The sequence below is a fragment of the Megalobrama amblycephala genome, linkage group LG15, assembly GCF_018812025.1.
Source record: "Megalobrama amblycephala isolate DHTTF-2021 linkage group LG15, ASM1881202v1, whole genome shotgun sequence".
In the NCBI taxonomy this organism is placed as follows: Eukaryota; Metazoa; Chordata; class Actinopteri; order Cypriniformes; family Xenocyprididae; genus Megalobrama; species Megalobrama amblycephala.
In genome coordinates this window covers 17,313,728-17,326,279 of record NC_063058.1, presented here as the reverse complement: position 1 = coordinate 17,326,279, position 12,552 = coordinate 17,313,728, and the positions used below count along the sequence as shown (strand labels likewise).

At 37.8% G+C, this 12,552-nt stretch overlaps 1 protein-coding gene across 2 annotated transcripts in view; it reads right to left on the bottom strand.

Annotated features, from left to right (window-relative positions):
- spon1b (spondin 1b) overlaps positions 1 to 12,552 on the bottom strand; it is a 112,181-nt gene that overhangs the window by 62,104 nt on the left and 37,525 nt on the right. For both annotated transcript variants that reach the window (XM_048157700.1, XM_048157699.1), the window contains exon 6: positions 9,624 to 9,772. In XM_048157700.1, coding sequence (XP_048013657.1) covers positions 9,624 to 9,772 — 149 coding nt within the window. The remainder of the gene's footprint in view (positions 1 to 9,623; positions 9,773 to 12,552) is intronic.

Genomic DNA, 12,552 nt, shown 5'->3' with positions numbered 1-12,552 from the left:
GAAGATTGCATAGGTCATTATGTAAATGATTTGACTGTGTCTGTTTTTTTAATTTGCGCGTCAGCAGTAGATCACCAACTCCCATCGGCGAATTGCGCTTTCATGCTAATTTGCCCTGTTTAGTAAATCTGGCCCTTGTATTTTAATTATTTCATGAATACATTATGTTTATTTTATATTTAAATAAATTTTACTATGAAATACACAATCAAAGCCAAAGAAGAGTTAATGATTCCACTTATCCAAGCAACGCACAGTAGTGAGGCTTAGTTTTGAAGTAATCAGTGTTTTTGAACAAATCAGTTGAATGAATGATTCAATGACTCACTCATAAGCAGGCACTTGATTTGTTTCTAATTAAATCAGAATACTTGAACATATCGGTTGAATTAATAAATCAATGACTCACTCATAAAGACAGTCACTCATCACCAGCTACTGGCGTAAGAATGTAGCTTGCAGAAAAAGTCACTAAAAAAATACTCTCGACTAATGTACAGATTGCACAAACATTGGCTGAACTGTGTCCAACAACACTCCATTTGTGCATCAAATTTGAGGACTGCATATATATATACACACATGCAAAAATGGTATTACACTTTAATCGAAATACTTTAAAATATAAATAGCTTTAGCCTATAGCTTGAAAAAACTCTGTTTTCCCCAACACTTATAGGTGTTTTCAGTGAGGTTGTTGGGAACGAGCGTTGGAGGTCCTTAGGATTAGAAGAGGAGCTTTGGAAGCACCTGGGGGTGCTTGGAAGACTCTGTGCCAATCCTAAGCCGCGTCACAGAGCTTTGTATGGAGATCTTAGGCTTTGAGTCCCTGCTATCACAGCAAAGTCCACCCCAGATGTTTCACATTCCGTCATGATCCTAAGGATTACCGGAACACATGACCTGGGCACCTTTGGACCGCAGTGCTTACGCAGGGTGCCACACACACATCAACGAGGAGATGACAGAAGTTTTGTGCACAATAGACGGTTCATTTTGTGCTTGCACAGCCAACGTCCCAACTTAAGGCTCCTAAACCCTCAAAATACTAGGGTTATAAAAACAACTGGTGTGTATTAATAGCCTGCTTTATGAAAATAAAGCTTTGATGTCGAACATGCCAAAATCTGAAGGACACATAAACGTTCCTCTTCCATTACAAAAACCGAAGGAAACTGTTGTTTCACAGCTTTTCTATACTGCGAGAACTGTGTCCCTTGAGCTGTGAGATTCCCATTAGCTACTACAAACCCAATTCTTCTTCCTCAGCTAGATGCAAAAAACAACACGGCAGCTGGAAACAAATTGTAGTGCTACTCCTCTAGCCGATTATTAAGGTCTTCTCGGGCACTAAAAACACATTAAAGGACTTTTATGCTGCTCACTGAGTAGCATATCTGCTCCCAAAAGGCCTTAAAACAATTCGCAGGACCTACTTGTTCTTTTTTACATCAGTAATGCCTATTGGAACCACCGCCAGAAGAAGCATTAGCTTTGTTTTTCATACGCCGATGTCTCTGTGCAGCATCCAAAGCAAAGCTGACAGGCAACCCGAAACCTGCCAGTCGGCTGAAACAAGACAATTGTTCTCAGCTAAAGCACTGAAACATCTTTCTAAACAGTGCGAGGGCCAGGTCGGGCTAGAACGGACAATGGGCCCAGCGAGCAGAAGTTTTGGGACGGTGTGGAAGAATCCGATGGATACCATCCAAAGCCCCACAAGCTCAGCCTGCGGGAATTAGGCATTAGGAATGTCGTCATCGCAGCTCAAGATTGAGACAGGCACAAAACGGCGAGCCTAAGCTGACTCTTTACGGTCCCTTTGGCGCTTTTTACTCTAAAGTGGACTTCCGTTGGATCTGGCAGGACACATCCAAGAGAGAAATGAGAAGTTAAATCACAGAAATAAGCAAAAATGAGTCTCTACTCTAAATATAGTTTCCATGGGGACTGACTTCATCTTTAATTGCTACTTTGAACACCGCAATGGAAGGAAGAAATTTGTTGTTTTGTTGATGACTTGCAATGCTAATGAGGAACTCTGAGGGTTTCTGTGCTAGAAACTTATCTCAGGCTAACACAATGTGCATACGTTCAAATTCAAAATTGCTGTCATTAAGACTTTCAAAAGAATGCAAATTAGTTGCAATTCTTTTTTTGTGGACCTCAAGAGTAAAATATAATGTCTTTATTAAGAATTAGCATCAAATGAATTAATTAGTTGAAGCTGAATGGTGTAATTTTTTCAATGTTAAAATGCTTTCTCCATTCCAGCACAACAATAATACATATATATGAAATTAAAATTGATGATACATATATATGCAATTAAAGTGACTTGCACACACATTTACATACATACATTTGGGGTCAGTAAGATTTTTTTTTTTTTTTTTTTTAAAGAAATCAGTACTTTTATTAAGTGTGGATGTATTAACTGGATCAAAAGTGACATTGAAGACATTTATTTCAAATAAATGTTCTATTAAATCAAAGACTCCTGAAAAAATATATCATGGTTTCAACAACAACATTAAGCATCACAACTGTTTTCAACATTGATCATAATAAGAAATGAGCAGCAAATCTGTATATTAGAATGATTTCTTAAAGGTCCCGTTTTTCGTGGTTTTTTGAAGCTTTGATTGTGTTTATAGTGTGCAATATAACATGTGTTCATGTTTCGCGTGTAAAAAAACACAGTATTTTTCACATAATTTACTTATCTGTATACCGCTGTTTCCACTGTCATAAAAACGGGCTGATGACTTCCTTGTTCTATGAAGTCCCTCCTTCAGAAATACGTAACGAGTTCTGATTGTGCCAGCGGTTCCTGTGTTGTGATTCGACAGCAGCTTAGCGAACCTTGCCCGGAAAGGTCACGCCTCTTACCATAACGTGGAGATGCACGCGCTCAGTGTTATTGTAAACATGTCTTTAATTTTACCCTATCAATTTGAGCCGGAATCAGACCCGGTGATTGGACTGCGGGATGAAAATAACAGCGTTTTGATGACATGGCGACAAACACACTCTACAAACGCAACTCTTGTGTATTCCTGTGGGCGGAGGTTAGTCAAAAAACTATTTTAATGACGTCATTAAAGAAGGAAGTAGAGGGATGTAGTCCAAACTGGCCGTTCGATGTAGGCGACTTCTGTTAAATAAAATATCACGCTTGGCATTGAACTTTGAGCTTTAAAATTTTACAGATTTTATTTATACTCTAACAACAACATTACACACTAACTAAAGTTTGAAACATGGGATCACGAAGAACGGGACTTTTAAGGATCATGTGACACTGAAGACCGGAGTAATGATGCTGAAAATTCATCACAGGAATAATTACATTTTTAAAATATATTCAAATAGAAAAAAAAAAATCCTGCTCACCCAAAACTCTTTGAACGGTAGTATATATTATTATGATTATATTCCATTTGTATGACACTAGAGGCACATAAATTACACAATTCAGCTTTAAATGATGTAAAATTACTCAATGATAGATTCACAAACGAAATACAGTGTTTTGGCGGCAGCACTATATATCATAGGGATATAGACCAAAAACCAAAAGATGCTTGGCAGCTTTAGCTGATAATTAACAAAAGGAAAGAGGCACATCATGTTCAGTGGGTCAGCAAAAACTAAACATCAAATTCATATCAATGCTGCAATGTTTAATTAGCACATACAGACACTAATTAACTGAGACTGCTAAGAGGCACAAGCAAACACCCACCTAAACATCACAATACAGATTCTCGTGGCGTATTTAGCATGTAAATAGAGAGCTCCCATACTGTTAGCATAAATGGAAATTTCACAGTTATGTACATCGTAGTGCTCCAAAAGCACTAAACATCCTGTCCTGCTTCATTCCAAAGCACATTTCATTCACTTTCCCATTTGCCTCACACTGTGTTTTTGATAGATTGAGGAATAAATATATCATCACCGAGATGAGATGATAATAAGATTCATAATGACATAACAGCTAAGTTGGGATAACAAATGTTAAGAAATTGCCTCAGAACCTCCTGACTTATTGTGTTTGCTGAGATCTTCCAAAGGCTTGCCTCGGATAAAAACCGTATGACCTTCATAGAGTCGGTTTTACGACACCTCGGTAATCATGACATCTACCTCATTAACTAACTGAAGCATGTTATAATGCTATTCCAAATTTTTATTCCAAGTTAAAGGTGTCTGTGGAAATGTGGACCGTAAGCTCAAGGTCAAAACTCACCAGGGGACTCTGGGAGAAACGAAAATTACATATTTTAATCATCATAAAAAAGAGGGGAAAAGATGATTTGAATTCCATGGCCTGGCAATATTAAAAAAAAGACTAGAAACAGATTACATCTCTGTCCATGCACCAGCTATGGGAAAAGCTTTTAAAAGCCCTTTTGACTTTGTGGTACTCCAGTACCTGAAGTTTTAAAGGTAGAACCATTGTGCAAGCAGTGGTAAACAAGATAATAGTATAATTTATCACTAGCTTAATGCAAAGCTGTTTTGTTTTAGCCTATTATAAGCATTAGCTCATTATAGGATTATTTTCCCCCCATTTTAAGGTCAGGATTTGAGATTTCAATGAAAAACAGAGGGAGAGTGTGCTAGTCCATACTTACAATAGAAAACTAGTGAACGTCTCTGCAATGGTGTTGAATACGCATGTATTATTGTGCTCCTGTCTATTGTCGCATTTTTGCATTCAGAAGAGACTACAACTGAAATATTTATCCGCACGGCTCTTTTCTGCTGAGAATGTTCTGCGATTGCCTTCCCGAAAGCAATGTGCCTAATGGTGAAATGATGTCTGCCAAAAATGACAGTAAATGACTGTGATGGTTTTTGGAAAAGGCTTTGATGACTGATTTTACAGTAGGATGCTCGTAGCGCTGCAATGTTTCTGCTTCCTCTTGGCATATAGCAGGGAAAATTATATGCTAAAAAAGTCTGAAATACCATTTTATGCTAAAAGCTTTAAAATGATCAGAAGTATTCTACAATACAAATTTAAACATGTTAAAGAAATAGTGCACCCAAAAATGAAAAATGTTCGTAATGCTCTTTTCGTTTCGAAGTAAATGGTGACCAGTGGCTGTCATGAAGTACCAAAAAGTACCATAAATGACCATTTTATGGTGATTTTGTAGCTTGACAGCCTCTACTCACCATTCACTTACATTGAGCAGCATGAACATTGTGCTAATCATCTGAATTTTACACTTCAAAGGTTTGGATCAATATGAGGGTGTGAATGACAACAGAGTTTTAATTTTTTTTTTGAGTGAACGGTCTCTTTAAAGTCAAACAGCATAGTGCACATCAAATCTTTTGAGATTTTCCAATTTGCCAAAAGCTGAAAAACTAAGTAAAAAACAGAGCTGCAAAGCGTATCAGTTCAAAGGGCCCCTGTAGACAGATTCACCCTCACTAGGGTTACAAAGTGTCCGCACCATCTGAAAAGATGAATGATCATGTCAGGTAAAACCAACCAACAGTATCAGAACGTAGATCAAGCATGTGGAAAAAGCCCTGAAAGCACAAAAGAGCTGTAAAATAAATGGACAAGACAGAAGAAAACAAAATCAATTTTGGAATATGACAGACACTTGACAGCTTCAAGAAAAAAGTAGCTCTATTGGAAGGTGGCTTCGTGTACTGCACTCTTGTATTGTGTCTTGAACTATGTGTCTTTGTTTCTCATTTTGATATTGCTGATGCAGAAGTGTACTTGATTTAGTAAAATATCATATATATTGTTTATATACACACATTTGCTTAGCGATCTAAATAGGGAGATTAAACTTGCTGCATTTTTACAATAAAACAAACAAACAAACAAACAAACAAACAAACAAACAAACAAACAAACTATTTACTTTATTTTTATGCCGTTTCTACATATGAGGATGCCCCCAAAAGGAGGTTTTGGGAGTTTTTGTCAGGTTTAACTCACTTCTGGGTACAAATTTGTCTCCAAAATATGGTTGTATAGAATATTTATTGATATACAAATCTTGTATAAATAAAAAATAATTCAATTTTATTTTGTAAATGTCGTGTTCTGTCTTTTTTTCATGGACTTTGTTTCTTCAATTACCTGTTTCCTTTGTTCTAGTTTCACACCAGTCTTTAGTTACCATGGACAGTCATGCAATCAATACACCTGTTCGTCATTTAGTTCATTGTCATTATATATTTAAGTTCAGTTCAGTTTAGGGTTGGGTATTGTTTGCGCGTTACACGCTATATCGTTTGTTCATAACCTTTGGATGTACCTGTGTTTGTTTTATTTAATAAAGACTGTTGTTATGGGAATCAGACAGTAATGTTACAGTAATACTTTGGAATACTAATACTTTATTATATACATTATACATTTATTTGAAATGATTTATTATACATACATACACAAACATGCATACATACAGTACATGTTTGTAAAATTATATATATATACAGTCGGTACAGAAAGTATTCAGACCCCCTTAAATTTTTCACTCTTTGTTATATTGCAGCCATTTGCTAAAATCATTTAAGTTCATTTTTTTCCTCATTAATGTACACACAGCACCCCATATTGACAGAAAAACACAGAATTGTTGACATTTTTGCAGATTTATTAAAAAAGAAAAACTGAAATATCACATGGTCCTAAGTATTCAGACCCTTTGCTGTGACACTCATATATTTAACTCAGGTGCTGTCCATTTCTTCTGATCATCCTTAAGATGGTTCTACACCTTCATTTGAGTCCAGCTGTGTTTGATTATACTGATTGGACTTGATTAGGAAAGCCACACACCTGTCTATATAAGACCTTACAGCTCACAGTGCATGTAAGAGCAAATGAGAATCATGAGGTCAAAGGAACTGCCTGAAGAGCTCAGAGACAGAATTGTGGCAAGGCACAGATCTGTCCAAGGTTACAAAACAATTTCTGCTGCACTTAAGGTTCCTAAGAGCACAGTGGCCTCCATAATCCTTAAATGGAAGACGTTTGGGACGACCAGAACCCTTCCTAGAGCTGGCCGCCCGGCCAAACTGAGCTATCGGGGGAGAAGAGCCTTGGTGAGAGAGGTAAAGAAGAACCCAAAGATCACTGTGGCTGAGCTCCAGAGATGCAGTCGGGAGATGGAAAGTTGTAGAAAGTCAACCATCACTGCAGCCCTCCACCAGTCGGGGCTTTATGGCAGAGTGGCCCGACGGAAGCCTCTCCTCAGTGCAAGACACATGAAAGCCCACATGGAGTTTGCTAAAAAACACCTCCAAGATAGTGAGAAATAAGATTCTCTGGTCTGATGAGACCAAGATAGAACTTTTTGGCCTTAATTCTAAGCGGTATGTGTGGAGAAAACCAGGCACTGCTCATCACCTGTCCAATACAGTCCCAACAGTGAAGCATGGTGGTGGCAGCATCATGCTGTGGGGGTGTTTTTCAGCTGCAGGGACAGGACGACTGGTTGCAATCGAGGGAAAGATGAATGCGGCCAAATACAGGGATATCCTGGAGGAAAACCTTCTCCAGAGTGCTCAGGACCTCAGACTGGGCCGAAGGTTTACCTTCCAACAAGACAATGACCCTAAGCACACAGCTAAAATATCGAAGGAGTGGCTTCACAACAACTCTGTGACTGTTCTTGAATGGCCCAGCCAGAGCCCTGACTTAAACCCAATTGAGCATCTCTGGAGAGACCTAAAAATGGCTGTCCACCAACATTTACCATCCAACCTGACAGAACTGGAGAGGATCTGCAAGGAGGAATGGCAGAGGATCCCCAAATCCAGGTGTGAAAAACTTGTTGCATCTTTCCCAAAAAGACTCATGGCTGTATTAGATCAAAAGGGTGCTTCTACTAAATACTGAGCAAATGATCTGAATACTTAGGACCATGTGATATTTCAGTTTTTCTTTTTTAATAAATCTGCAAAAATGTCAACAATTCTGTGTTTTTCTGTCAATATGGGGTGCTGTGTGTACATTAATGAGGAAAAAAATGAACTTAAATGATTTTAGCAAATGGCTGCAATATAACAAAGAGTGAAAAATTTAAGGGGGTCTGAATACTTTCCGTACCCACTGTATATATATATATATATATATATGGGTGCAGGACAAAGTAAAAGTAAAAGTAAACTGTGACATATTATACCCAAAAATTCTTCATACAGTGGATTACCAGTAAAATTGATACAAATTTGGAACCAAAATGTATTCACTTTGACCTGACCATGTTTTCTTAAGTGTTATCTGATAATTAAGATTAATCTGAGATCTTATCATATATCACATATTTTTAAACTATAGTGAATAAACTGTATTAATGAATTAAATTTTCAAGGTGTCTGAATAAATTTTGGTTTGACTGTATATATTTACATATATATATATATATAGAAATAGAAAAGATTCCGTGTTCAATCTGAGATGTGTCAAGATGTGCACTTCAAATCCACCTACGGTGCATTGTGTAAAAGACAAATGGGAACATTTAGGGTATGAACCTTTCCCAGGCGACCTTTAAAATCCTCATGGAGAGAGACCGTCACGTTAGTACTAAATTATACTGCACACACCTCCCTAACAAAGCTGCTAAATGACCTTCAGTCTCAGACATGCAATTGTTAACGTGTCTTTCAAAAGGCGGAAATGAACATTAAATTACAGCAATGTGAGGATTAGCTGATACTGACTAATGTGTTTAATTAAGATGCTCGACAGAACCCTCCGTTAACTGATCAACCTTTGACATGTTATTTCCGACACCGTGAGTGCGTGCGAAACTTCAGAAACGTAAAATGAGTGCCAAGCAACTTTTGATAGAGTGAAAGCAATAAGTCAGCTAATGGAATTTGATTTTGTGGGTGCTGACAAAACTTCAGATCAATTATTAGAGATGAAAAATTTCAGCAAGGGCATTGCGTCTAGTGCAGGAGAATTTGATTCATCCCAGTGACTCAAATCTTTTGATTCCCTTCACCAATAAGATTCATTCCTTCTGTGGATTATATCATTAGTCTGGGACAAATGACTTTTTGTCTATTATGAGTCACTAAATCAATCGCTGAGTCATTCACGACCAAAACAAGTCTTATTATGCCTTATTAAACTTTGCATGTCTTCAAATCTGCTAAATGACAAAGAAATAGTTTTTAAGACCAATAAGCTCTTTCTCCACAAAAGACAATACAATTAACTGATTAGTTTTTCCTCCATTTTATCGACTAAGGTCGACTTTTATGAAGCAACCAAAGCACTCATACATGGGAGATTCAAAAGAATCGTTCAAAAACACTGATTTGTTTGCTTAAAAAAAAGATTTGTTCATTTACCTAAAAGATTCATTCAGATTCGTCCCTTTTGGCTAGTTTGTCAAGGTTTAAAATAATTCTAAACAAACAGCATCTTGAGAAATGCATCAGAAAATGTAATGAGCCTAATCCTGGCCAACAAAGAATTTTTAAAAAACAATCAATGGGTAAATAGCTGATAATCCCAAGAAAAAGACTTGGTCTGAAAGCTGAGCAATTACTTAAACATTAGCTTTTAAGTTAATTTAATCAGTTTAATTTAATCCTGATATCTCAGCTCGTTGCATTACCTTTTGTCGAATCTCCTCCTCCATTTTGACAGGCGAGCCATACTCAGCCACCTGCTTGACTCCTTCACTGGCGAAACCTCCGTACTCCCATAACACGTAGCTTCTTGAGTGAGAAGCACCAATGAGAGCCGACCAATGATTAGCACGTCCTTTGGGGCAGAAACAACAGTGGTGAATAAATAACTGATCTTTCAAGCTGCAGCTTTATACAATGCTAAATCCAACATCGCCTACCAGTTAATTGCTCTTCTGAAGTAACTTGTTCTCTAGCATGTATCTTCACACATCTAAGCTTCTACACTTCTCTCTCTTTAAAGAGCCTACCACATACATCAATGTCTTTTACCACAAACCTATTAACTAGAAGCAGTGCGCTCTGTGACAACATCCGCCCAAGCATCTCTTATCTCACAAAGTATCGTGGCCCAGGCAGTCGTCTTGCCTGTTTGCCAGACAGTAAATAACAGATTGGATCATTGCTGCCACACACATAGGTAATGAACCAGCTCTCCTGCTGACTGCTATATTAGCAAACCAGCCCTGAGAGCTAAAGCTGTAGGAAAGAGATATTGCTGCCCACCTCTGCCCACGCTTTCTGCAATGCACTTTGCTCAAATCGTTAAGTTTGAAATGTAAAATCAATGTGGCATCAAAATTAGTAAAAAACAATGTTTTATTATAGACAAATTATACTGTACAAATTATTGTACAGCAATAAATGTGTTTTAAGGTACAGTTCACCAAAAATGAAAATTATCCCATGATTTATTCACCCTCGAGCCATCCTAGGTATATTTGACTATCTTCTCTTAGACGAACACAATTGGATTTATAATTAAAATATCCTTGCTCTTCCAGCTTTATAATAGTAGTGAATGGCGCTTCTGATTTTGAAGTCCAAAACAGTGCATCCATCCATCATAAAAGTAATCCACATGGCTCCAGGGAGTTAATAAAGGCCTTCTGAAGTGACACAATGGGTTTTTGCAAGAAAAATATCCATATTCAAATCTTTATAAACTAAAATAACTAGCTTCCAGCAGCCTACACAAATCGACTTACGGCCAAAGAGTTAACCTCTGACCCAATGCATGACGCATTGACGAATGCGGAAGCACAGAGGATAGAGCAAAACAAAACACCGATCACGAATTAGAAGTCTAAAACAAGCTACGCTTACGTTACTCCTACATCCTACGTCATACATCGCGACAGAAGTTACTCTTTTGGCGCAAGTCAAGTTGCAATGGCCGTCTTCTGGAAGCTAGTTGTTTTCGTTTATGAAGTTTTAAATATAGATATTTTTCTTATAAAAAACCCATTGCTTTGCTTCAGAAGGCCTTTATTAACCCCTGGAGCCGTATGGATTATTTTTATGATGAATGGATGCATTTTTTTTGGGCTTCAAAATTGCGCACCCCCAGTTCAATATCATTATAAAGCTTGGAAGTGCCAGAACATTTTTAAATGTATCTCAGATTGTGTAATGGCTTGGGGATGGCTTGAGGGTGAGTAAATCATGGGATAATTTCATTTTTGGGTGAACTAACCCTTTAAAGGTGCCCTAGAACTTCTTTTTAAAAGATGTAATATAAGTCTAAGGTGTCCCCTGAATGTGTCTGTGAAGTTTCAGCTCAAAATACCCCATAGATTTTTTTTTTATTCATTTTTTTAACTGCCTATTTTGGGGCATCATTAACTATGCACCGATATATAGGTTGCGGCCCCTTTAATTCTCGTGCTCCCCCGCCCCCGGAGCTCACGCTTGCCTTGAACAGCATAAATACAGTTCACACAGCTAATATAACCCTCAAAATGGATCTTTACAAGATGTTCGTCATGCATGCTGCATCAAAGACTATAGAATAACACAAGACGTGTCACTCGTATTGTTTTGAATGGGAGAAAGTGTAACGCGCAATATGGCGGAATAAGTCCCGCCTTCTAGATAAGAGCCAATCGCCGACTGGTAAAGTCATCGCATCACTTTAGCAGTCGTTATAATCACCGGTTTCTATAGAAACAGTCAGACGCGCTCTTCCGAAGAGACGCGCATTTAGGTCTGTGCATGCGCATTAGCTTGATCCAGCCTGAAAAATACAGTTTTTTGTCATGATTCAAGCATTTAGAAACTAAATGTATGAGTCGGTTGTTGTTAGATTTCATTGATGATTTCAAATATGAAATTTAATCGTCAGGTTGGCGAACAGTTTTGGAGAATTTGATGTTTCCCCATTCAAAGAGATAGAAGCTGCATGATGCCCAGAATGCCCGAGAGGCGTTTCAAAGATGGCCGCCGAGTGAAATGACTTGTCTTAAAGGGACTTTGGCTGCTTGCATACATCGGATCATGTGAGTATAGTATTTATTTGGATGTTTACATTGATTCTGAATGAGTTTGAGGCTATGCTCCGTGGCTAACGGCTAATGCTACACTGTTGGAGAGATTTATAAAGAATGAAGTTGTGTTTATGAATTATACAGACTGCAAGTGTTTAAAAATGAAAATAGCGACGGCTCTTGTCTCCGTGAATACAGTAATAAACGATGGTAACATTTAACAGTACATTAGCAACATGCTAACGGAACATTTAGAAAGACAATTTACAAATATCACTAAAAATATCATGATATCATGGATCATGTCAGTTATTATTGCTCCATCTGCCATTTTTCGCTGTTGTTATTGCTTGCTTACCTAGTCTGATGATTCAGCTGTGCACATCCAGACGTTCTGCCCTTGTCTAATGGCTTGAACATGAGCTAGCATATGCAAATATTGGGGGCGTACACCCCGACTGTTACGTAACAGTCGGTGTTATGTTGAGATTTGCCTGTTCTTCAGAGATCTTTTAAACAAATGAGATTTATATAAGAAGGGGGAAACAATGGAGTTTGAAACTCAGTGTATGTCTTTTCCATGTACTGA